Source organism: Trachypithecus francoisi, unplaced genomic scaffold (assembly GCF_009764315.1).
Source record: "Trachypithecus francoisi isolate TF-2019V2 unplaced genomic scaffold, Tfra_2.0 Lachesis_group6, whole genome shotgun sequence".
In the NCBI taxonomy this organism is placed as follows: domain Eukaryota; kingdom Metazoa; phylum Chordata; class Mammalia; order Primates; family Cercopithecidae; genus Trachypithecus; species Trachypithecus francoisi.
In genome coordinates, this window is record NW_022681471.1 from 49583774 (window position 1) to 49610016 (window position 26243).

At 42.3% G+C, this 26243-nt stretch overlaps 2 protein-coding genes across 2 annotated transcripts; both read left to right on the top strand.

Moving 5' to 3' along the window:
• Window positions 1-1856: 1856 nt before the first annotated feature.
• LOC117077991 (thymosin beta-15A) lies at window positions 1857-6452 on the top strand. Its single transcript, XM_033201526.1, has 3 exons — window positions 1857-2011; window positions 4979-5095; window positions 6002-6452. The coding sequence occupies exons 2-3, from the start codon at window positions 4996-4998 to the stop codon at window positions 6037-6039; spliced, it is 138 nt and encodes a 45-aa protein (XP_033057417.1). The 5' UTR covers window positions 1857-2011; window positions 4979-4995; the 3' UTR covers window positions 6040-6452.
• Window positions 6453-6524: 72 nt separating this feature from the next.
• On the top strand, window positions 6525-24544 carry LOC117077703 (histone H2B type F-M). Its single transcript, XM_033201376.1, is given in 9 exon segments — window positions 6525-6589; window positions 23677-23747; window positions 23750-23831; window positions 23833-23925; window positions 23927-23987; window positions 23989-24033; window positions 24035-24143; window positions 24146-24167; window positions 24508-24544. Coding segments are annotated over 9 exon segments (585 nt in total).
• The last annotated feature ends 1699 nt before the right edge of the window (window positions 24545-26243 follow it).

The following is a 26243-nucleotide window of genomic DNA, read 5'->3' on the forward strand; positions in this document are numbered from 1 at the left end:
TACACTGTTGCTGGGAGTATAAATTAGTTCAGCCATTGTGGAAGACAGTGTGGCGATTCCTCAAAGACTTAAAGACAGAAATACCATTTGACTCAGCAATCCCATTACTGTGTATATACCTGACAGAATAGAAATTGTTCAATTATAAAGACACATGCACAGGTATGTTCATTGCAATACTATTCACAGTAGTAAAGACATGGAACCAACCTAAATGCCCATCAATCATAGACTGGATAAATAAAATGTGGTATATATACAGCATAGAATACTATGCAGCCATAGAAAAGAAAGAGATCATGTCCTTTGCAGGGACATGGATGGAGCTGGAGGCCATTATCCTTAGCAAACTAATGCAGGAACAGAAAACCAAATATCACATGTTCTCACTTGCAAGTGGGAGTTAAATGATGAGAACACATGGATACAGAGGGGAACAACACATACTGGGACCTGCCAGAGGGTGTAGGGTGGGAGGATGGAGAGGACCAGGAAAAATATCTAATGGGTACTACGCTCAATATCTGGGTGATGAAATAATCTGTAGAACGAACACCCATGACATAGTTTAGCTACGTAAAAACCTGCACACGTACCCTTGAACTTAAAAGTTAAAAAAATACGCTGGAAGTTACACATCACATTCAGGATAGGACTACCCCTGGGGAAGAGGGAAGGTGAATGGAAATGGAGTGAAGGTCAAGGAAACCTCAATTTTTTTTCTGTAAAGTTTTCATTCCTTAAAAGAAAGACAAAGTAAATATACCTAAATGTTAACAACATTGAAATCTGAGTAGTGGAAACACTGGTGTTTATTATATTTGATGCCAGGGACATTGTAGGTACTCAATTAATATTATTTGTTGAATGAGTATGCTTTTCTGTTTTAAAAGTTTCTCCAACAAGCATACACAATTTTCAAATTAACAGAACGTGCTACAAGAGCAAAGAAAAGGGAATGAAGTGAGGTGGGGAAGGCTTGAGAAATCCCTGTGGAAAGAGTGATTTCTGATCTATATAAATCTGTACCACCATACATGGGGTGCAAGCTAAAGACATAGTTCTACCTCCACCTTACCTTAATGCTGTAAGGTTCTGGATAAGCATCCAGAAAATGATCTTGAACACTTAGTCCTTTCAAGTAAATACCGGATCCTCAATTTTCTCTTCCAATAGACACTGGGTGGTGCTATTGTCCAAAAATTCCTCCCCGTCACAGATTTACTACTTCAATCTATAGACATCTCCACAACCAATGTGTCTTGTGGGCCAAAGTGCTAGGGATTGGGGATATAAAGGTGAATAGCTTCAGTTGTTCTGTGATTATAAACTGATTGCTATCGGGTTCCGTGGCCGAGAAAGTTGCAAATGTGACTGTTACATTTCATAGGAGAGCACTACTGTCACAGAAATGTCCAGTTGTAGGGGTGAATGGCCCTGAACCACCCACCCTCACCATGAGCACCCCTACTCCACGACCTGGCCAAGGATTAGAGCAGACAACACCGAGCCCCACTTCCAACCTACTGTTAGGTTTTCATAGCGTCCTTAAGCCCCAGTGGCTATAAAAAGCCCAGAGAGCCTAAATACCGGTCATTCGGCTTGGACTTCAGTGTTCCAGATGTTCTAAGCTCACTGGGCAAGATGTGTCTGCTTAATGCAGAGGTCTCTGTTATTGTGAAAGAGTAAGGGTACTTATGATTAAGGGAATGTGGACCCTCAGGACTAAAGCAGTGGGAGGGGCCTGGGAGGTGGGGCCTGGGGAGGCGGGGTCTGCTCTGATGTCACCAAGCCCCTTATCATAAAGGAGATGGTGGGCAGGCTCTGGAGGCTGAAGCGGAGGAGGGGAAGGAAACGAGTCCGGAAACCCTGGGCCAATCAGACAGGGCTGGGGCGGGGTCTGCTGCAGGGCTTAGCGCTGCAGGCCTCTGCGCGGGAACTCTAACCTGGTCCGGAGCGAGCCTGGGTCTCAGCCCCGCGGACAGCTTTTCACGAGTCTTCAAGCCTTCAGGTGAGGACCTGTGGCCTCGTAGGAGCCAGAGGACCATGGGGACAGGGAGGCCTCGGGGTCGCGAGGCGGAGGATGCCACACCTTCGGGAGCCAGAGGGGCCGGGGTTGGGACTGGCGCTTTGCGTCTGCGCCGCCGCCAGGCCTGGCGAGTCTGCGCCTTTGCCTTCCCTTGGCGCCGCCTTCCGCGCGCGAAGCCCAGCCCTGCAGGGTGCAGGTCCTGGGAACAAGACCCAGGGATGGGGGGTGGGGGCGGACCCTTAAAGCGACCCGTCCGCGGTAGCTGCATGTCGGAGGCTTTGAGGATGAGGAGTTTGGGGGCCCCTCGGAATGGGCCCTCTGGGGCTGGGCCCTCGTTCCCTCCCATCCGTGGCCGTTACGCTGGGCGCCAGACAACGCTAATAGTTATTTGAAAAGGTATGCAAGACTGGCCTATGCGCCTGGCCCTGCTGTTATTATTTGTTTTTTTTTTTTTTTTTTTTTTTTTTTTGAGACGGAGTCTGGCTCTGTTGCCCAGGCTGGAGTGCGGTGGCCGGATCTCAGCTCACTGCAAGCTCCGCCTCCCGGGTTTACGCCATTCTCCTGCCTCCGCCTCCCAAGTAGCTGGGACTACAGGCGCCCGCCTCATCGCCCGGCTAGTTTTTTTTTTGTATTCTTTAGTTTAGAGACGGGGTTTCACCGTGTTAGCCAGGGTGGTCTCGATCTCCTGACCTTGTGATCCGCCCGTCTCGGCCTCCCAAAGTGCTGGGATTACAGGCTTGAGCCACCGCGCCCGGCCAATTTATTTATTTGTTAGTTCCAGTTTCCCAGCTCGGAGCTTGGCGTCTGATCGCTCGGCAGAGGAGGGTCTTAGGGTAACCTCGACGGAATGGAGGCATGTTCGGCACTTCTGACTGCTTGGGAGCCTCTCCATTCTACCCCAAGCACTAGACATAGTATCTTACTCCACTAGGGTGGGGCCGGGCTCGCTTATGAGAGCTCTGCCTTCCGATTTCTGGGATACCCTATTGTCTCTTTTGGACAAACTCTGGATGCTCACAGAGCACCAGGCATTTGGTCAGGTCCATAGCCACGGACTTCTGAGTCTCATCTCCTTCCCTGTCTCTTTGCAGAGAAAACATGGTGAAAGAAGACTCACTTCTCTTTGGTTTATCCCATTCTGCTGAAGTCATGGGTCTGATCCTAGTTAGCTGTCTCTTCTTACAACGTTTACAAACCAGTGCCACAAGGAGCTATTATGAGGCGTGCATTGTAGTGCCTTAATGTACTATCGTCTTTGGGGATTTAAAATAGAAAGAAATTAGTACAACTTATGCCACTCTGTTTTGTGTACTGCCCCCCATCTCTCAAGAAAAATGCCAAAAACCAAAAGTAATTTAATAAAAAGTGAAGATGCTCAAATAGTGCTATCTCCTGTTACAAAATAATTACTTGTTTAAAGTCAGTCTTTACTTTTTCTTCTATCCCTATCTGCTCTTGTGCTTCTATCACCTCCGTTTTACTCTTGCTGTGATTTTAAGAGTCCAACATATTGGCTCTGGGTTTCTAGGGCACCTTGGTTTATAGTACGTTCTGATGTAGTGGCATTTACTGCCTATCAGAAACGGGCTAATGATGTAGAGTTGAAATTATTTTAACAAAAATATAACTTTTTTTACTTTAATAGAGACTTGCTCTGTTGCCCAGGCTGGAGTGCAGTGGTGCAATCTCGGCTCACTGCCACCTCAGTCTCCCAGGTTCAAGCAATTCTCCTGCCTCAGCCTCCCGAGTAACTGGGATTACAGGCGCACGCCACCATGCCTGGCTAATTTTTGTATTTTTAGTAGAGATGGGGTTTCACCATGTTGGCCAGGCTGGTCTTGAATTCCTGACCTCCAGTGATCCACCCACCTCGGCCTCCCAAAGTGCTGGGATTTTCTAAGATGTGCTGCTGTTTTTCTGTTGAAAATAAGCAGGTAGAATATACACTGGCAGGTAGAATATACACTGATATGAAATGTGAAATTTTTTGCTTGTGACCCTTTAGTCCGAAGATAGTTCTGCCATGTACGTTTTCTTAAAAATGTTTTTTTCTAAAACAAACAACCCATCAAAAAGTGGGCAAAGGATATGAACAGACATTTCTCAAAAGAAGACATTCATACAGCCAACAGACACATGAAAAAATGCTCATCATCACTGGCCATCAGAGAAATACAAATCAAAACCACAATGAGATACCATCTCACACCAGTCAGAATGGCAATCATTAAAAAGTCAGGAAACAACAGGTGCTGGAGAGGATGTGGAGAAATAGGGACACTTTTACACTGTTGGTGGGATTGTAAACTAGTTCAATCATTATGGAAAACAGTATGGCGATTCCTCAAGGATCTAGAACTAGAAGTACCATATGACCCAGCCATCCCATTACTGGGTATATACCCAAAGGATTATAAATCATGCTGCTCTAAAGACACATGCACACGTATGTTTATTGCGGCACTATTCACAATAGCAAAGACTTGGAATCAACCCAAATGTCCATCTGTGACAGACTGGATTAAGAAAATGTGGCACATATACACCATGGAATACTATGCAGCCATAAAAAAGGATGAGTTTGTGTCCTTTGTAGGGACATGGATGCAGCTGGAAACTATCATTCTCAGCAAACTATCACAAGAACAGAAAACCAAACACCGCATGTTCTCACTCATAGGTGGGAACTGAACAATGAGATCACTTGGACTCGGGAAGGGGAACATCTCACACACTGGGGCCTATCATGGGGAGGGGGGAGCAGGGAGGGATTGCATTGGGAGTTATACCTGATGTAAATGACGAGTTGATGGGTGCTGACGAGTTGATGGGTGCAGCACACCAACATGGCCCAAGTATACATATGTAACAAACCTGCACGTTATGCACATGTACCCTAGAACTTAAAGTATAATAATAATTTTTTTAAAAAAGTTTTTTTCTTTTCAGGCTTTCTTCTAGTCAAGATGAGTGATAAACCAGACTTGTCGGAAGTGGAGAAGTTTGACAGGTCAAAACTGAAGAAAACTAATACCGAAGAAAAAAATACTCTTCCTTCAAAGGAAAGTAAGTCATGGAGGGTTCTGATGGAAACAAACAATAGAGAAAGTTAATAGGTTCACTAAATAAACCTATCTTCTAGTAAAGTTTTGATGCAAAGTAAGCAATAATTAGAGTACCATGGTATTTAATACAGCAGTTAAAACTATCAAATAGTTTTCTTCTGGTTCTCATATGGTGGGCCCAGTAGTGATAGGGAAATAAAAAACTAGTTTCTTGTTAGAAAATTATTAAAACACATTAAAACCAGTCTTGGGATATTGGATGTAGCACTAAAAAACACTTAGTTTTTGTCTACTTTTGGGTATTTGGCATTTTTCTGCATTTAGAAATTTGAGTCCATAATATTATCCTAAATAACCCTGTAGACTGCAGCTTTGGCTTTCTATATCTGATGACAAGATAAGGTGAGAACAAATTTAGATCTTGGTATACTCAAAGCTCTCAGATTCAAGGGATCGGTTCTGTCCTCTGGAGTTACACCCTGCTGGAGAAACTAAGCATATTCACAAAGGCTGAGGGACACTTTTTGTTATGTCAGTTTTATTTGAGAGTTGCAACATTAGTTAAAATTATTTGAAAGTGTCTAATTTCCTAACTGTGTAGTGATAGATAAATCTGAAGAAAGTACTTCACTTACTCCTCTGTCTTGAATAGTCTGAAAATATGACAACAGCATTTGGAAAAACAAACCCTACAGTTGATGTAGTTTCTAATGAATGTTCAGGTGGTTAACATACACACGCATGCATGCACACACCCCACTGTGAGTTTTGTAGTTAATGCCTTGGCATTCTAAATTTAAAGCATGTATGGCAGCCTTCAATGATTTACAAAGAGCTCTTTTGGAAGAAGCTGAACTTAGTCTTAGGAAAATTCTTTTGTAATGTTTTGTTTCTTTTATCCCCCCAGCTATCCAGCAGGAGAAAGAGTGTGTTCAAACATCGTAAAATGGGGATCTCCTCCAAAGAGTAGATTTCAACATTGTCTGACAGTCTTGGTTTTAGGTTTGTTTTTTTGTAACCCTATGTGTTTGTAAAGATTTCAGGCATCTTCTGATTTCTTCTCAACTGTATTCCCTGGCTAAGAGGTCGGGGTAGTGAATGTTTCCTTAAGTTCCTTTTTAAACTTCCCATTGGTATGTAAATTCCAAATGGCAGATGCTGTCAATAATCTTGCCATTGATGACCTTTGTACGTGTAGTCCTTGCATCTCATACAGGATAAGCCAATTTTAACCTTCTACAATGGATGCCTCAATTGTTTTGTAATCTTCATGAAGTTGCATCCTTTTGCAACTTCTTACAGTTTATTTTCACTTCCAATGTAGCAATAAAATAATAAATATAATAGTTATTGTGTGACTGTTGCAGTTCATTCTGGTAGGTAGTCTAAGGAATGAAAAGTACACAAGGCTACCCTTTCAGCCAAACAAAATGGTTGAAGGAAAACTTTTAGCAGATTATTCCTTGGGGGAAATACTCAATTCTGTCCAGGTCCAGTGAGTCCTGACTTGGGGATGGTAGGTGCTTTTTCTTTAGAGTTGGAATCACAGAGTTAGAGAACCTTATGAGAGAAGGTCATGTGGACTAACCTTCTTATCGCAGAATGAGGAAATGAAAACACAGGGTCTGATGTAATCTGCTCAAGGTGAATAAGGGTTGGAATTCAAGCTGGGCTCTCTTTCCTTCTGGAAAGTATTTTTCAGCTTAATGGGAGTTAACATCCAAGACTGAAGTTGGATGGAGAAAGGGGCAGGAGGCACTTGCTAACAAACACCATATTAAGCACATCATATCTTCTAATGACCTGTAGCACCGAACTTCTGGTATGATTTTTCTACTAAACAGAATTTGCTGTTTTATGAACTAAACATTTCTGGTGTTCATGGTGAGCATAAATGCTATGGATGAATTTTGTCACCTGTGATCCCCAAATTCATATGTTGAAACCCTAATCCTTAGTGTTATTGTATCTTTAGATAGGTTGTTTCAGAGGTAGTTTAGGTTATGAAGTGATAACAGTCAGGGCCTCATCCAATAGGACCATGGCCTTATAAGGAGAGAGAGAGAGACCAGTCTGCAACTTGCGAGGACACAGCAAGAAGGTGCCTGTCTACAAGCCAGGAAGAGAGCCCTCACCAGAATGTGACTGTGCTGGACATCGACTTGAGATTTCTAGACTCTAGAACTGTGAGCAAGTAAATTTTTGTTGTTTAAGTCACCTAGTCTATAGTATTTTGTTACGGTAGCCTGAGCTAATACAATAAGGAATATGTATAAATGCATGCATTTTAATTCCTGCCTTTAAACAATACTTTTATCCCTTTTTAAAAATTATTATTTTATTTTATTTTTATGAGACAGGGTCTTGCTCTGTCACCTAGGCTAGAGTGCAGTGGTACAATCAGCTCATCGCAGCCTTGACCTCCTGGGCTTAAGCAATCCTCCCACCTCAGCTTCCCTAGTACCTGGGATTACAGGCACATGCCACCACACCCAGCTAATCTTTCTGATTATTAGTAGAGATGAGATCTCGCTATGTTGCCCAGGCTGATCTCGAACTCCTGGGCTCAAGCAATCTGCCTGTCTCAACCTCCCAAAGTGCTGGGATTACAGGCATAAGCTACCATACCCAGCCTACTTTAATCACGTGTATAAAAACAAATCACCTATAATCCCACCAATTAGAAGTATTAACCATCCAGACTTGTGATCTATTAATGTACATATCTTCCTACAAAGATGGATTATACCATTCATACCTATTTTCAACCTCAAGTATTATCTTACCTCCCCCTTTCTAAGGGCTCACATTCTTAAATAATCAGTGGGATTACATGAAGTGGAAGCTGTTTTCTCTGCTATAGCTTAAAGTTTCAAAATCAAAACAGTAGGTAGGTCAATTTTGATCAAGTGCCGATGAGGTGACACAGTCACAGGGCTTAGTGTAGCCAGAGGATTTGAACCTTGGAAGTAACCATGTTAGTCAATAGTACCTTATCTTCTACCTGAGGCAATTGTCCAGTAGAGTTGCTCAACTCCTTGCGGTTCTCTAGAAGTGCACCTTTGTTTTACACTGAAGTCTGCACCTCCGTGGTATGCAAACTGTTCACAGGAATAGTATGTATTTCAACGGGAATTCCTTGATACGGATCATGTTGACAAAACTTATTGAGGGTATCCTTGATCTGCTACTACTGTTTTTCTTGGTATGATGCTTATAATTTGTTAGTTACGTGATGCACGCCAATTCCTTTAGTTCCTTCTTTCAGCAAAACACACCATTAGATCACCAATGCTCACTTATTGCCCTTTACCTGCTTTTAGCCACAGAGACGGATAATCAGATGTATTCATTTCCCGTTCAGTCTTCAACATCAAGGACCCATTTCTCTTCTACCTTGCCTATAATTTGTCTATGTCAGTCACCTTACACTTCTAGTCAACATTCCACAGCTGGATATGGTGCATTATTTTTTTTTTTTTTGCATTTTATTTTTGATTTTTTTTATTTTTTTTATTTTTTTTATTTTTATTTTTTTTTTTCAAGTTTATTTTTTATTTTTTTATTTTTTTTATTTTTATTTTTATTTTTTATTATACTTTAAGTTCTAGGGTACATGTGCATAACGTTTATATCATGTATAACTCCCCAATGCAATCCCTCCCTCCTCCCCCCTCCCCATGATAGGCCCCAGTGTGTGATGTTCCCCTTCCCGAGTCCAAGTGATCTCATTGTTCAGTTCCCACCTATGAGTGAGAACATGCGGTGTTTGGTTTTCTCTTCTTGTGATAGTTTGCTAAGAATGATGGTTTCCAGCTGCAACCATGTCCCTACAAAGGACGCAAACTCATCCTTTTTGATGGCTGCATAGTATTCCATGGGGTATATGTGCCACATTTTCTTAATCCAGTCTGTCACAGATGGACATTTGGGTTGATTCCAAGTCTTTGCTATTGTGAATAGTGCCGCAATAAACATACGTGTGCATGTGTCTTTGTAGTAGAGTAATTTATAATCTTTGGGTATATACCCAGTAGTGGGATGGCTGGGTCATATGGTACATCTAGTTCTAGATCCTTGAGGAATCGCCATACTGTTTTCCATAATGGTTGAACTAGTTTACAATCCCACCAACAGTGTAAAAGTGTTCCTATTTCTCCACATCCTCTCCAACATCTTGTTTCCTGACTTCTTAATGATTGCCATTCTAACTGGTGTGAGATGGTATCTCATTGTGGTTTTGATTTGCATTTCTCTGATGGCGAGTGATGACGAGCATTTTTTCATGTGTCTGTTGGCTGTATGGATGTCTTCTTTTGAGAAATGTCTGTTCATATCCTTTCCCCACTTTTTGATGGGGTTGTTTGTTTTTTTCTTGTATATTTGTTTGAGTTCTTTGTAGATTCTGGATATTAGCCCTTTGTCAGATGAGTAGGTTGCAAAAATTTTCTCCCATTCTGTAGGTTGCCTGTTCACTCTGATGGTAGTTTCTTTTGCTGTGCAAAAGCTCTTTAGTTTAATGAGATCCCATTTGTCAATTTTGGCTTTTGCTGCCGTTGCTTTTGGTGTTTTAGACATGAAGTCCTTGCCCATGCCTATGTCCTGAATGGTACTACCTAGATTTTCTTCTAGGGTTTTTATGGTATTAGGTCTAACATTTAAGTCTCTAATCCATCTTGAATAATTTTCGTATAGGGGTAAGGAAAGGATCCAGTTTCAGCTTTCTACTTGTGGCTAGCCAATTTTCCCAGCACCATTTATTAAATAGGGAATCCTTTCCCCATTCTTGTTTTTGTCAGGTTTGTCAAAGATCAGATGGCTGTAGATGTGTGGTATTATTTCTGAGGACTCTGTTCTGTTCCACTGGTCTATTCTCTGTTTGGTACCAGTACCATGCTGTTTTGGTTACTGTAGCCTTGTAGTATAGTTTGAAGTCAGGTAGCGTGACGCCTCCAGCTTTGTCTTTTGACCTAGGATTGTCTTGGCAATGCGGGCTCTTTTTTGGTTCCATATGAACTTTAAAGCAGTTTTTTCCAATTCTGTGAAGAAACTCATTGGTAGCTTGATGGGGATGGCATTGAATCTATAAATAACCTTGGGCAGTATGGCCATTTTCACGATATTGATTCTTCCTATCCATGAGCATGGTATGTTCTTCCATTTGTTGTGTCCTCTTTGATTTCACTGAGCAGTGGTTTGTAGTTCTCCTTGAAGAGGTCCTTTACATCCCTTGTAAGCTGGATTCCTAGGTATTTTATTCTCTTTGAAGCAATTGTGAATGGAAGTTCATTCCTGACTTGGCTCTCTGCTTGTCTGTTACTGGTGTATAAGAATGCTTGTGATTTTTGCACATTAATTTTGTATCCTGAGACTTTGCTGAAGTTGCTTATCAGCTTAAGGAGATTTTGGGCTGAGACGATGGGTTTTTCTAAATATACAATCATGTCATCTGCAAACAGGGACAATTTGACTTCTTCTTTTCCTAACTGGATACCCTTGATTTCTTTCTCTTGCCTGATTGCCCTAGCCAGAACTTCCAACACTATGTTGAATAGGAGTGGTGAGAGAGGCATCCCTGTCTTGTGCCAGTTTTCAAAGGGAATTTTTCCAGTTTTTGCCCATTCAGTATGATATTAGCTGTGGGTTTGTCGTAAATAGCTCTTATTATTTTGAGGTACGTTCCATCAATACCGAATTTATTGAGCGCTTTTAGCATAAAGGGCTGTTGAATTTTGTCAAAAGCCTTTTCTGCATCTATTGAGATAATCATGTGGTTCTTGTCTTTGGTTCTGTTTATATGCTGGATTACATTTATTTATTTGCGAATGTTGAACCAGCCTTGCATCCCAGGGATGAAGCCCACTTGATCATGGTGGATAAGCTTTTTGATGTGCTGCTGAATCCGTTTGCCAGTATTTTATTGAGAATTTTTGCATCGATGTTCATCAGGGATATTGGTCTAAAATTCTCTTTTTTTGTTGTGTCTCTGCCAGGCTTTGGTATCAGGATGATGTTGGCCTCATAAAATGAGTAGGGAGGATTCCCTCTTTTTCTATTGATTGGATAGTTTCAGAAGGAATGGTACCAGCTCCTCCTTGTACCTCTGGTAGAATTCAGCTGTGAATCCATCTGGTCCTGGACTTTTTTTCGTGGGTAGGCTATTAATTGTTGCCTCAATTTCAGAGCCTGTTATTGGTCTATTCAGGGATTCAACTTCTTCCTGGTTCAGTCTTGGGAGAGTGTAATTGTCCAGGAAATTATCCATTTCTTCTAGATTTTCTAGTCGATTTGCGTAGAGGCATTTATAGTATTCTCTGATGGTTGTTTGTATTTCTGTGGGGTCAGTGGTGATATCCCCTTTATCATTTTTTATTGCGTCTATTTGATTCCTCTCTCTTTTCTTCTTATTAGTCTTGCTAGCGGTCTGTCAATTTTGTTGATCTTTTCAAAAAACCAACTCCTGGATTCATTGATTTTTTGGAGGGTTTTTTGTGACTCTATCTCCTTCAGTTCTGCTCTGATCTTAGTTATTTCTTGCCTTCTGCTAGCTTTTGAATGTGTTTGCTCTTGCCTCTCTAGTTCTTTTAATTGTGATGTTAAGTGTCAATTTTAGATCTTTCCTGCTTTCTCTTGTGGGCATTTAGTGCTATAATTTCCCTCTACACACTGCTTTAAATGTGTCCAGAGATTCTGGTATGTTGTATCTTTGTTCTCATTGGTTTCAAAGAACATCTTTATTTCTGCTTTCATTTCGTTATGTACCCAGTAGTCATTCAGGAGCAGGTTATTCAGTTTCCATGTAGTTGAGCGGTTTTGATTGAGTTTCTTAGTCCTGAGTTCTAGTTTGATTGCACTGTGGTCTGAGAGACAGTTGTTATAATTTCTGTTCTTGTACATTTGCTGAGGAGTGCTTTACTTCCAATTATGTGGTCAATTTTGGAATAAGTGCGATGTGGTGCTGAGAAGAATGTATATTCTGTTGATTTGGGGTGGAGAGTTCTATAGATGTCTATTAGGTCCGCTTGGTGCAGAGATGAGTTCAATTCCTGGATATCCTTGTTAACTTTCTGTCTCGTTGATCTGTCTAATGTTGACAGTGGAGTGTTGAAATCTCCCATTATTATTGTATGGGAGTCTAAGTCTCTTTGTAGGTCTCTAAGGACTTGCTTTATGAATCTGGGTGCTCCTGTATTGGGTGCATATATATTTAGGAGAGTTAGCTCTTCCTGTTGAATTGATCCCTTTACCATTATGTAATGGCCTTCTTTGTCTCTTTTGATCTTTGATGGTTTAAAGTCTGTTTTATCAGAGACTAGGATTGCAACCCCTGCTTTTTTTTGTTCTCCATTTGCTTGGTAGATCTTTCTCCATCCTTTATTTTGAGCCTATGTATGTCTCTGCATGTGAGATGGGTCTCCTGAATACAGCAGACTGATGGGTCTTGACTCTTTATCCAGTTTGCCAGTCTGTGTCTTTTAATGGAGCATTTAGTCCATTACATTTAAGGTTAATATTGTTATGTGTGAACTTGATCCTGTCATTATGATATTAACTGGTTATTTTGCTCATTAGTTGATGCAGTTTCTTCCTAGCCTCGATGGTCTTTACATTTTGGCATGTTTTTGCAATGGCTGGTACCGGTTGTTCCTTTCCATGTTTAGGGCTTCCTTCAGGGTCTCTTGTAAGGCAGGCCTGGTGGTGACAAAATCTCTAAGCATTTGCTTATCTGTAAAGGATTTTATTTCTCCTTCACTGATGAAACTTAGTTTGGCTGGATATGAAATTCTGGGTTGAAAATTCTTTTCTTTAAGAACGTTGAATATGGCCCCCACTCTCTTCTGGCTTGTAGAGTTTCTGCCGAGAGATCTGCTGTTAGTCTGATGGGCTTCCCTTTGTGGGTAACCCGACCTTTCTCTCTGGCTGCCCTTAAGATTTTTTCCTTCATTTCAACTTTGGTGAATCTGGCAATTATGTGTCTTGGAGTTGCTCTTCTGGAGGAGTATCTTTGTGGCGTTCTCTGTATTTCCTGAATTTGAATGTTGGCCTGCCCTACTAGGTTGGGGAAGTTCTCCTGGATGATATCCTGAAGAGTGTTTTCCAACTTGGTTCCATTTTCCCCCTCACTTTCAGGCACCCCAATCAGACGTAGATTTGGTCTTTTTACATAATCCCATACTTCTTGCAGGCTTTGTTCATTTCTTTTTCTTCTTTTTTCTTTTGGTTTCTCTTCTCGCTTCATTTCATTCATTTGATCCTCAATCGCTGATACTCTTCTTCCAGTTGATCGAGTCGGTTACTGAAGCTTGTGCATTTGTCACGTATTTCTCGTGTCATGGTTTTCATCTCTGTCATTTCGTTTATGATCTTCTCTGCATTAATTAGTCTAGCTGTCAATTCTTCACTTTTTTTTCAAGATTTTTAGTTTCTTTGCGCTGGGTACGTAATTCCTCCTTTAGCTCTGAGAAGTTTGATGGACTGAAGCCTTCTTCTCTCATCTCGTCAAAGTCATTCTCTGACCAGCTTTGATCCGTTGCTGGCGATGGGCTGCGCTCCTTTGCAGGGGGAGATGCGCTCTTATTTTTTGAATTTCCAGCTTTTCTGCCCTGCTTTTTCCCCATCTTTGTGGTTTTATCTGTCTCTGGTCTTTGATGATGGTGACGTACTGATGGGGTTTGGTATAGTGTCCTTCCTGTTTGATAGTTTTCCGTCTGACAGTCAGAAGGACTGTCTGTTGGTCTGTTGGAGATTGCTTGAGGTCCACTCCAGACCCTGTTTGCCTGGGTATCAGCAGCAGAGGTTGCCAAAGATAGAATATTGCTGAGCAGCGAGTGTACCTGTCTGATTCTTCCTTTGGAAGTTTCCTCTCAGGGTGACTCCACCCTGTGAGGTGTGGGGTGTCAGACTGCCCCTAGTGGGGGATGTCTCCCAGCTAGGCTACTCAGGGGTCAGGGACCCACCTGAGCAGGCAGTCTGTCCGTTCTCGGATCTCAACCTCCGCGTTGGGAGATCCACGGCTCTCCCCAAAGCTGTCAGACAGAGTCGTTCGCCTCTGCACCGCCCCCGCTGCTTTCCCTATTGGACCTCAGCTGTGGCTGTCCCCAGAGGTGGAGTCTACAGAGACAGGCAGGTTTCCTTGAGCTGCTGTGAGCTCCACCCAGTTCGAGCTTCCCAGCGGCTTTGTTTCCTACTTAAGCCTCAGCAATGGCGGGCGCCCCTCCCCCAGCCTCGCTGCTGCCTTGCGGATAGATCGCTGCAGAGGGCTGTGTTAGCAGTGAGGGAGGCTCCGTGGGCGTGGGACCCTCCGGCCAGGTGTGGGATATATTCTCCTGGTGTGCTGTTCCTTAAAGCGCAGTATTGGGGTGGGAGTTACGCGATTTTCCAGGTGTTATGTGTCTCAGTTCCCCTGGCTAGGAAAACGGATTCCTTCCCCCTTGCGCTTCCAGGTGAGGCGATGCCTCGCCCTGCTTCAGCTCACGCTGGTCAGGCTGCAGCAGCTGACCAGCACCGATTGTCCGGCACTCCCTAGAGAGATGACCCCAGTACCTCAGTTGAAAATGCAGAAATCACCGGTCTTCTGTGTTACTCGCGCTGGGAGTTGGAGACTGGAGCTGTTCCTATTCGGCCATCTTGCTCCGCCCCCTATTATGGTGCATTTTAAACATTATTTCACTAACGCTCCGGTATACTTCCTGAATTTACAAAGGCAACACACAAGAAGAAAGTCCTAATCATTCAATGTTTACAAAAATGACTACTCATGAGACTAAGTGCTTAGAACCATATGCAAGAATTAATATTCTTTGGTGGGACATTTTTATGTCCTATGGAAAACTTCTGACAAGTTCATACAGCACCAATGAGCCTGATAGAAATAAAGTGATTGAGGGGAATGCAGTGTTCTTCAAACAACTCCATAGTTACTTTTTATCCCTGCAAAGGCAAACAGCTCTGAAAAGAGGCTTCAGTTTCCATAATTTTGTTAGGGATGTGTAAGACAGTCTCAAAGCACCACACGGGGACATTTATTGCAGTTAATTTTGTGAAAGATTTTTTCAGTCACTTTTGGAAGCAAACTTTTTTATTCTTTTTGAAATACTTTTATGAGATTTTCTTAAAATTCAAAAATAAGTACTAATCCTGATAAGGTGGGTCAATGGCCCTAAATCCTTAGTTTATCTATTTGAAGGAGAGCTGTGGAGGTATTATGGCCCAGCACAGTTAGTCAGCATTGGGCCTAAAATGAAAAACAGACTTCTCCATGGCCTCCTTGATCAGCCATCGGCCCCCTCTTTCCACCTGCACTGTTCACGAAAGCTCTCTGGAGCATCTTGCATTGCCCACATTCTTTCTCTTGAGCACTTGTGGCTCTGCCACAGGTGAAATCCTCTGTGGTTGGTCTCTCCTGCCAGGGTTTTATCACAATATTATAAGTTGCAGAAGGATTTTATTTCTGTAGATTATCCAGGGTTCGTTTTATCATTTACTTGAATTGACATCCTAATCAGGTGTCAGCATCCTACTCGGAAGGGGAATTTACAACATATTTTGAAAGTACTGATAACAACAATACAATAGACAAACACAGGGCTTTCAAGCAATTCATCATACATTTCCAAGGATTGAAATCCCAGAATATGTTCTCTCTCCACAGAAGTGAGTGCTAGATATAAATAATACTTTTTAAAAAGTAACTGGTAAGTCACAACTGTTTTGAACCTCAGCAATACAGATATAGAAAAACACACACCCAACGGGCCAAGAAGACAATACGATGTAAATTATATTGCATTAACATTAACAGGAATATTAACATTGACATCCCAGGAGGAGAAAGGAGGGATCATCTTAGTTCTCTTAGTGCCTCATCATCTTTTTCTTAGTCATTGCAAGGAGCAAGCGACATGCCCCCACTACCAGCTACAGATTCACATCTCCAAATCAACACATTTGAAAGCAGTGAGCAAAAAGTCACAGAGCAAGCAAAAATCATTCTCTGTCCCTCTTCCATGTAATAGGGCAACACCAAGGAACGCACATACTGTTTCAGTCCCAGTCATCTTCCATGCTTGTGCCAATGGCTGTGGCTCATGGCTGCAGGTTCCTCTGTGTGAAATGAGTGAAGACTGGGGCTTGGCATTCTCTTTGGACGCTCCCATCAGCCAATGATGCACAATTGCAACTGATAAAAGTTTGTGTTTTTTAAAAACAGGAGTTTATGGACAAGAAAGGAATAGAATTGGATAATTCTGAAGCAATCAGAACAGTAGTTTCCGTGCTCAAGGACCCGGAATAATGAGATGCTTCCTGAAAATTCTACTTGGCTATTTCATGTACTCTCTTTGCATCCTAATTTGTGTATTGAAAAGAATTCTGTATATGAGACATGTTCGAAAAACAGGATTAAATAGGTAAGATGTTTATATCAAGAATTTCTTTTTATATGTTCCCAAATCGAACATAACGGACATGTGGACTATTCCACCAAATGCTCTGGGGAGAATAAGAGTGAAAATATTAAGGGACTTAGCTACAAAAATAACGTTGATCTGACTAATCCTTATAAACAGAGGCCTGGGAATCAAACTGACAGAAATGAGCATGTAGCGAAGTGATTACATGCAAAATTATCAAATGAAATCAATTATTTCCCATGGAATAAACTGCACCACAGATATAAATTGAAGCAGAGTTGACAATGTTTAGTTCTTGGGGAAAGAATGCGTGAAAAACAGTGGGATGCCACAGGTCATGTGCCCCTTAAATCGCAAGGATGCTGCTCTTGCACACATGATGCGTAATTATAATATTTACTTCTTTCTTATTTCATTGTTTGTTCAATGTCTTCGTAGTCTTCACCGTATCCGTTTCATAAATCATTGTTTTTCATTCACCCCATATGTCAGTGTATTGCATTACTATTCCCTGTTGGCACTGCCAGTCATACTCTTTTGGTCACTTTACATCTCTTTAAATCACATTCTTCGGAAATTTCTTTAACAAGGCTTCTGTTGATGTCAACACTAGGAGTTTTCAATTTCTCTCCCGTATCATTGTTTCTGTGTTAGGTTCTGCAGGAAGCTGACACTGTGATGGAGTTTAGTGTGCAGGACACTTATCCCGGATCAGCAGCTGAGGAACGGACAGGAAGGAGGCAGGCGTGGGCAGAGGAAGAAGTTCATGCTTACTTCAGACCAAACAAAAGCCTCTTGGGATACCCAGAGAAGCTCTGAAGATAAAATGGCTCATCAGAGTTATTCAGCATTGGGAATAGTTAACTAGATCTTTATACCCCTTCCTGGATTTGTCCTTGCATGTGGTCCACCTCAGGAAGGGCATGAGGTAGAGCAAGGCAGCTCAGGTAATGTCCTCAGGGACAAGTGGCTATTGACTGGCAACTACCTGCACTCCGAGCCTCACAAACATCAAATCCATCCTCGACAGGGATTCTGGGTGGTTCTCCTGCCTGTCTATCACAGCCTTCTTATTATTTCATACTTTAGCTAGGAATGCAACTCTATGTTGACAGTATTTTCTCTCAGACTCTGCTTTTGACTTCCATTCATTGATAGACAGAGGTCTGCTGACATACACTTTGTTATTCCCTGGAAGGCAATGTGTTTTTTCTCAACTATTATGATCTCTATGTTTTCACTTTTCTGTAGCTTTAGTATGATGCGTATAAGTGTGTTTCCTGAATCGGCAAATCATGTGTTTCCTTTGTTCTGCAAAATTACCAGCCATTTCTCTCTGAATATTATTTTCTCAAAATTCACTCCTATTTCAATTTCTGTAATGCCCATATGATGTTCATCCTACTTTCTTTGTCCACACCTTTAGTCTCCTTGCCTCTCTTTAATCTTTTCTTTCTTCATTCTCTATATGTGGTATCGTGTATAATTATTCTGATCTATCTTGTCATTCACTAAATCTCTATTCTGCTACCTCTAAAATGGTGTTACTTCTAGGGGTTACTATTTTGTTTCTTTTCTTTTCTTTTTATTTTACTTTAAGATCTGGCATATCCGTGCTGTATGTGCAGGTTTGTTACATAAGTACACATGTGCCATGGTGGTTTGCTGCACCTGTCAACCCGTCATCTAGGTTTTAAGCCCTGCATGCATTAGGTATTTGTCCTGATGCTCTCCCTCCTCTTGTCCCCGACACCTGACAGGTCCCAATGTAAAATGTTACCCTCCCTGTGTCCATGTGTTCTCATTGTTCAACTCCCACTTTTGAGTGAGAACATGCAGAGTTTGGTATTCTCTTCCTGTGTTAGTTTGTGGAAAATGATGGCTTCCGGCTTCATCCATGTCCCTGCAGAGGGCATGAACTCCTTCTTTTTTTATGACTGCATAGTATTCCATGGTGAATATGTGCCAACTTTTCTTTATCCAGTCTATCATTGATGGGCATTTGGGTTAGTTCCAAGTCTGGGCTATTGTAAATAATGCGTCAATAAACATATGTGTGCTTGTGTCTTTATAATAGAATAATTTATACACCTTTGCGTGCATACCCAGTAATGGGATTGCTGGGCCAGATGGTATTTCTGGTTCTAGATACTTGAGGAATCCCCACACTGTCTTCCACAATGGTTGCACTAATTTACACTTCCACCAAGAGGGTAAAAGCGTTCCTATTTCTCCACAACCTGGCCAGCATATGTAGCTTCCTGACTTCTTACTGATCGCCATTCTAAGTGGTATGAGATATATCTCATGTTGTTTTGAGTTGCACTTGTCTAATGACCAGTGACGATGAGCTTTTTTCATCTGTTTGTTGGCCGCATTAATGTCTTCTTTTGAGAAGTATCTGTTCATATCCTTTGCCCACATTTGATGGGGCTGTTTGTTTTTTTCCTTGTAAATTTCTTTAAATTTCTTTTAGATTCTGGATATCAGAACTTTGTCAGATGGACAGATTGCAAAATTTTCTCCCATTCTGTATGTTGCCTGTTCACTCTGATGATATTTTCTTTTTCTGAGCAGAAGCTTAAGTGTGCAGAAACCTGCTTGATCTCGGACAAGTGACACTCTTATGTGGTTCAGTGTCTTTATCCACAAACTGGAGATAATAACACTACTTCACAGAGATCTTATGAAAGGAATTGAAGTGTTCCTTGTAAAGCACTTAGAACAATGCCTGGCAAAGTCGCCATTCAGTCAGTGGTGCCTCTTTTTATACTATAGCAATGCCTGGTTTAATTGACATAAACAATATGAGTGTGGCTATATGGGTGGTAATGAAAGGAGTGCAGTTAACTGGCAAGGTCAGAAGTGGAGTAAGTTCATTCAATCTTCTGGTTAGCACGTGCCACATGGACTCTGCCGATGTTCAAGGGATTGTTACCTTCAGTGATAATACTTGTAATTAAGTCCTCAACTTTACCATTGAACTGAATATGTTGCTGTCCCCAGTCATATCAAATGATGAAGAAACATCTCTTAAGACCCAGGGAAAACTACTGACATAACTGTGTAGTCACTAATCAAAGGGACAGGTATTGATTAATGGAATCACGAAAATGTCTGATATATAACCGGATATTTTACACGTGGAAACAACACTCAGATCTCTGCAGCAATGTTTTGGTGCAGAAAGCTTGTATTAGGGGATTTCCAGACAAGTAAACCAATAGGATATTTATCTATCTATCTATCGAGAGATTTATTTTAAGAAACTGAATCATGTGATTAAGGAAGCTGTCAAGTCCTAAATCTGCCGGGTAGGCTGGCAGCCTGGAGTCCCAGGTACAAGCTGACGTTACGGCCATGAGGCTGAAGACCCATGGGAGGGCCGATGTTGCAGTTCAAGTGTGAACGCTGTCTGCAGCAGAATTTACTCTTGCTTGGGGGAAGTCAGTCTTTTTGTTCTTTTTCTGTTTTTAAGTTCTAGGGTACTCAGGCCATTATGGCGGGCAGTCCGTTGTACTGAAGCCCATTGATTTAAATGTTAATCTTACCAAAAAGCACATTCACGGAAGCATTCAGAATGAAATTACCACATATCTAGGTACTGTAACTCAATCAAGTGGAGTTACCTAGATCTCTGTCCTTGCTTATTTGGGAAAAAAATCTCCCCCTGATTGAAAGACAAGACAAGACATGAAATTGGCTATCACAGAGCTAAATGTGGATCATCAGGTGATGACCATGTAACCCTAACCTGAACATTTTCCCACTCTCTGCTTCCTACCTTTTCTCTCACTAATTTGCAACAGAGTAAACTTATGCTCCCCAACTTAAAATGGAGTTAATTCTGGTTAAACCTATCGTAAAGGCAAATAATTTTAAGTTGAACCATGCTAAGTTGGAGTCCATGTATTGGACACAATTGTGCAACATGGAATGGCTATCCAAATGTTTCAGACAGCTATTGAAACACAGAATTGAGCTCAGGCATGGTTGAATTTCCTAACTGCTGCTTGAAGAAACTCCCGTGGTTGCACAAGAAAATCAAGTTCCTTGCATACCTTTGCAGGAAGGCTAACTTGATGCTTTTGCTTTTACACCTCTGAATTTATCACGTTGCCTTCAGGGAAAGATCAAGCTACGAAAAGACTTGTTGTAAAGGGGAGGCTCACCTCAGACTGTCTACCTAGGTATCCATGCGTTGAAGGTGCCATCACTGCAATATGAGAGAGGATGGCAGAAGACAATGTTCAAGTGCTTGGGTTCTGGAGTCAGACTGACGTGGATTTGCATTTCTGCCCTTCCATTTATCAGTTGTGTGATCATTGGACACGTTACTTAGTTACAGTGTTTCTTGTCTGCCAAAAAGTTGAGGCTAAAATATCTACCCCATAAAGGGTTATTGGGAGGAGTCAGTGTGATACGCAGATCATGGAGGAAACAAAATCTGCCGTTCTCATGGGTTTAACACGGGGACTCAGACAGCTTTGTAGAGAAATAATTTTTTTAAAGTGCAGTACAGAAAAGGGATTGTACCCAAGTGGTCCAGAAGGGTCGTGTGGACTAGCCACAGAATTCAGCAATGGTCTCGTAGTTGTCAGGGGCCAGTCTCTTATCTAATATAGGTTCATTTATTTATCTTTTCGTTTAACAAAGATCTGAGAGCTACTACACTTACAACTAACTGCATGATCTAGTTACCCTGGGAAGTACAGAGTTGCAAATTTGGACATGTTTCAGAGTGAAAGAGGGTGCTATTAAGAATTACTCAGGGACAACAGGCAAAATCAGGACATATGGTCACTACACTAGGTAAATAGTCTGGGATAAGGAAAAAGAGTAAATAGCCGCCCTTTACAGCTTCTTCTGTGCCCTCACTCGCTTCCACACTCCTTCACTCTTATTCCAGAGTGACATCTAATGAAAGAGGAAGAGTATTATATTGGGTCAAGAATCAGGCCCAATCATATTTTGGAGAAAGCATTGTACTGAAGTGTTTTTATTGTCTCAAATTATCATAGTGTGTTAATTTTGTCAGACACATGTGCCTGAAAGGGAAAAAGCCCCACAACAATGAAATTGAAAAAAAAAAACAGGAGAGTCATCCTAGTTTTTTTAATTGGTCACTATCATTTTCTTAAACTTGTGGACTAATGTGAACCTAAAAGAGCCAGTCTTTCAAGATGGATCCCAGTGGCTGAGCCTAAATGTAAACTAGAGCCAAGCTGCCACGTGCAGACCAGAGCTCACACATGTACTAGGAATTCCCCCAAAACCCTCACTTCTATCCAACTCTGCAACTTTCAGAGGTCACCTGAACCAACCAACCTGAGCTCACCTGCCCTGGCCAATCAGGACTCAGTCGTGTTGACCAATCAGAACTCAACTTAGTCATCAAATCAGAACTAAGTTTGAATCCTTTATTTGCATGAATGCACTGTACTGGGAACCTTGATGAGAACTTTCTCTATAAAAGCCGTATCCTTTTTTGGTTCTCTGGAACTGCACCTTTGTTTTACACTGAAGTCTGCACCTCCCTGGTATGCAAGCTGTTCACAGGAATAGTCTCTTTCTTCCAAATTCCTTTTTAGAGAACTTTCCTTCACAATATGATGCAAGAGGTAGGAGACATGCTTACTCACAGCCTTGGATTCAAATCCTGAAGTCACCACAATTACAAGAAAACGAAAAATCAAACGAAGAAATAAAAAGTAGACAAACACTCAAACTAATTTTCTCTTCAATTTACAAGGATGAACAGCTCAAGGTCGTTTATGGGATCAGGACTGGTCACCTGCTCACATTCTGAGCCAATGGCTCAGGCCCAGAGCTGAAGACACTTCATTAGCTGAGCCAGTGGAGAGTGGGGTTTTGGTCCTCTCGTTGGATACTTCGATTGTAAGTGATGCATACTCACAGGACATTAAGCTTTGCATTAAAAAATATTGTAGACTGGGAAATAATAGAATTAAACAAATGCGAATGAGTTAGAATCCTTACTTCAGTTTCTCAGAAGCTTGAAAAGGGTGCTGTTCATTGAATTTTTGATTTAGCTGTTTCTGCACTGTGTGTTTTTATGTATTTAAATGAATTGTATAATAGAGGTAATGTTGAAAAAAGATTCTATGAGGTCTGCTTGTTCCATTAGTAATGTTTGTCCCGCTTGATGCTTCTAAATTGTTATTTATAGCAGTAAAGTTTATCTTTGTGTGGTGTGTGTGTGTGTGTGTGTAATGTGATTTAGTTTAATTTTCAAGTATGAGTTTTGTAACCACGTTTATAAATATTCACAGATTTTTTTTTTTTTTTTTTTTTTTTTTTTTTTTTTTTGAGGCGGAGTCTCGCCTGTCTCCCGGACTGGAGTGCAGTGGCCGGATCTCAGCTCACTGCAAGCTCCGCCTCCCGGTTTTACGCCATTCTCCTGCCTCAGCCTCCGAGTAGCTGGGACTACAGGCGCCCGCCACCTCGCCCACTAGTTTTTGTATTTTTAGTAGAGACGGGGTTTCACCGTGTTAGCCAGGATGGTCTCGATCCCTGACCTCGTGATCCGCCCGTCTCGCCTCCCAAAGTGCTGGGATACAGGCTTGAGCCACCGCGCCCGGCCCACAGATGTTTTTTTGTTTGTTGTTTGGGTGCATCCTTTAATGGGTATCAATATCATGTTTTATTTTCCTGGAATAAGTTTTCTCAGCCAGATACAATAGCTCATGCCTGTAATCCCTTAAACTTGGGAGGCCAAGGGAGGAGAATCGTTGTAGTCCAGGAATTCGAGACCAGCCTAAGGAAACATGATGAAACCACATTTTACTATATTATATATACATATATACACACACACACACACACACAAAACTTAGCCAGGTGTGGAGGCACTGCCTCTAGTCCAAGCTACTTGGGAGGCTGAAGAGGGAGCGTCGCTTGAAACCAGGAGGCAGAGGTTGCAGTGAGCTGAGATCGCACCACTGCACTCCAGCCTGGCGACAGAGCAAGACTCTGTGTTCCTTTGTCTGAGATAGGTATCAGGGGCCGCTGAGGCCACGCGCCCCTGTGATTGGCTGACATGATGCCAAGCAACAGGATCATCCAATCACCTTCAATGGAGGGAGGATTGTTTGACAGGCTCCCTGGTGACACTTCATCCAATCAGATGTCGAGTTGGACTGTGACGTAGAGCCACACGGCCATACCAAAGTGACCGGTTTCCCTGGTCCACAACGGTCACAGTCTGGTCTTGTAATCTAATGCCGCTGCCTCCGCCATGGCTGAGGCTTCCTCTAAGACGACCTGTGAGAAGACCAGAGCATCCAAGCCCAAAGAGGCCCACTCCCCATGACCGCCCAGATAAGAGGCGAGGACTCCGAGGTTCCCGCAGGCGCCATGCCAACCGCCGCGGGGACAACTCGGGGACAGCTTTGCCGCCTATTTCCCTCCATGCTGAAACAGGTTCACGAGGGCCTCAGCCTTTCCCCGGAGTCCGTGAGTGGTCATGGATTCTATGGTCCATGACATATTGGACCGCATCGCCACCGGAGGCTGGTCACCTGGCCCGCTACGCCAAGCGTGTGACCCATCACCTCCCGGACATCCAGGTGGCCGTGCGCCTACTGCTGCCGGGGAAGATGGGCAAGATTGCTGAGGCCCAGGCACGAATGCCACCCTCAGGTACACCAAAAGCAAGTGATCTCTTTAGGAGGGCGAGCACCCGGGAAACCCAAAGGCTCGGTTTAGAACCTCTGTGCGTGGCCCTAAAGACCAGTGGCCCGCCAAGGTGGGGAACCCCACCGGAGGTTGGGATGAGTGGCATCCCTCCTGCAGGAGTACCACCTGGCTATGCTCCAAGGAAAAGTAGGGGTGTTTTTCCGTGATCGGGTTTGTTTCCTCAGTTTCCTAAATGTCCGTTTTATTAGTTATCTTTCTCGGTTAATTTAAGATGATATTATGAAGGTACTGAGTTTACCTTTTTCACTCTCTATCTCCTACGACTGTATGGTGGAATTTCCAGACGTTCATTATGTGCGATATGGCAACAGAGACAGTGAATACGCTGATATAGAAGAGAGGTAACCCTCCTAAACGTGTTCCAGCACCTCCCTCACGTGAATCCATGTAAATAAGCAAGCGAGGCCCAGTTACAGTGTAATATTAGCTAAATAAATTTTCAAGAATCCATTCGTTTTCAGCTTCCCCGACTCTGAGATCACTATTGCATTCATTCTCGGTTTGCTCTGACAATAATTTTTCATTTCTTTTTGAACAGAAACCTTCCTACTTCTCCAGGTATGTGTCAGTAGGATTACTGAGTGTCCACGGAAACACTCATGCCTTAGTGTACAGTGGTGCAGCCAATGATGACCTGCAGTCTATGGGCACAGTCATGTCCCAATGTTTGGGGAGTGACCCCAAGCTGAACCCACAACAGCCTTCCTGTGATATTCAACCTGGTGTTAAAGGAACGGCAGTGTGATTCTTTACCTGATGTTTTGTTTGCAGTGTTTGGAATCATGGTCTTTTAGGGCTATGATTCCAAAGCTAAGATTAATCTATGTTTCCTTGTCCCTAACATCAAGTCATACAGGGCATGGCAGCCATTAGCAAAGTCCGATAATGCTTATTTCCTCAAGAGATTGGCATATTAATATTCTTGTTAATATTAACATAGACTACCATTCATTGTGCTCTCTTCTGGTCCCAAGCCTTGGTATTTTTTAGCATTTTTTTCTATAAGGTGTGTGCTGAATTTCAGATCAGGTGCTGGCTTTCCCATTGCTTTCCTTTTAATTGATTTCCAGTCCCTGAGGATGTGGACAAGAGAACATACTCTGGGACTGCAACCCACAGGATTTATTATGTTGTGCCTTGAAACTCAATCTATGGCCATTTTTGTTAAATGTTCCTGTGAACTTTGAAACATCTCATAAACACCCCTTCTCCTTCATATGTAAAAACCAGTAAGGATTGCACTCTCAGTCAAACCATGAAACAAAAGCTGGATGAATGCAAAAATCAAAAATTTCCTGAACCCATCCGAAGTGGGAAACAACCACCCCAGAGGGCCCAATACATAGCCACATAGATTATTCCACCATTTAAAGAGGAATCCTTGGTCAAGAGGGAAATGGGTTCAGGGCAGGATACTAGCCAGAGCTTCCCCGAGTGGTGCAGATGGGAAAGGGGGAAGGTCACCTCCAGAGACCCACTTGGGATCCACAGAGAAAGGATGGAGAACCAAGAAGTCCCCTCATTGGGATTTGTTACTTTCTGTTTTTCCAGATTGTTAGAAAAATGTTGTGAAAATAGTTGAAGAGAAATGTTATGAAAATAGTTGAAGCTGTGCTTACTGCACAAGGAGACCAAGAAAAACCCCACAAAATCAGTTGCAAGTAAATCCCTCTGGATGGTGCCGCCAAATGTTCCTACAAGTCCAGAACAACACTTGCCAAACCAAGAGTCTTGGCAGGACCCTGTTTCTTTGCAGAGACAGAGCTGTGTAGCTGGTCCAAAACACCACATGTCACTCAGTGACTTATTTCTCATTATGCTAATTGTTTTGCTGTAAAGTGCCAATGTTTCTGTGAATTAAGACCTACCAATAAATTTCTGAAGTTACCCTTGCATATGTGTGTAATTAGACAAGTCCTTTTGAGAAACCAAATCCATTGGATCTTTTACCCTGGAATATGTGTTTTCCTTTTGTAAATTCAGTAATCGAAGAGGGCCAATAGTAAAACAGGGTCAACA

Bases quoted from the DNA above. Each gene is read 5' to 3' on its own strand.
- LOC117077991 (XM_033201526.1), top strand. From the start codon at position 4,996: ATGAGTGATAAACCAGACTTGTCGGAAGTGGAGAAGTTTGACAGGTCA. The intron at 5,096-6,001 runs GTAAGTCATGGA...TTATCCCCCCAG, and splicing joins TACTCTTCCTTCAAAGGAAA to CTATCCAGCAGGAGAAAGAG.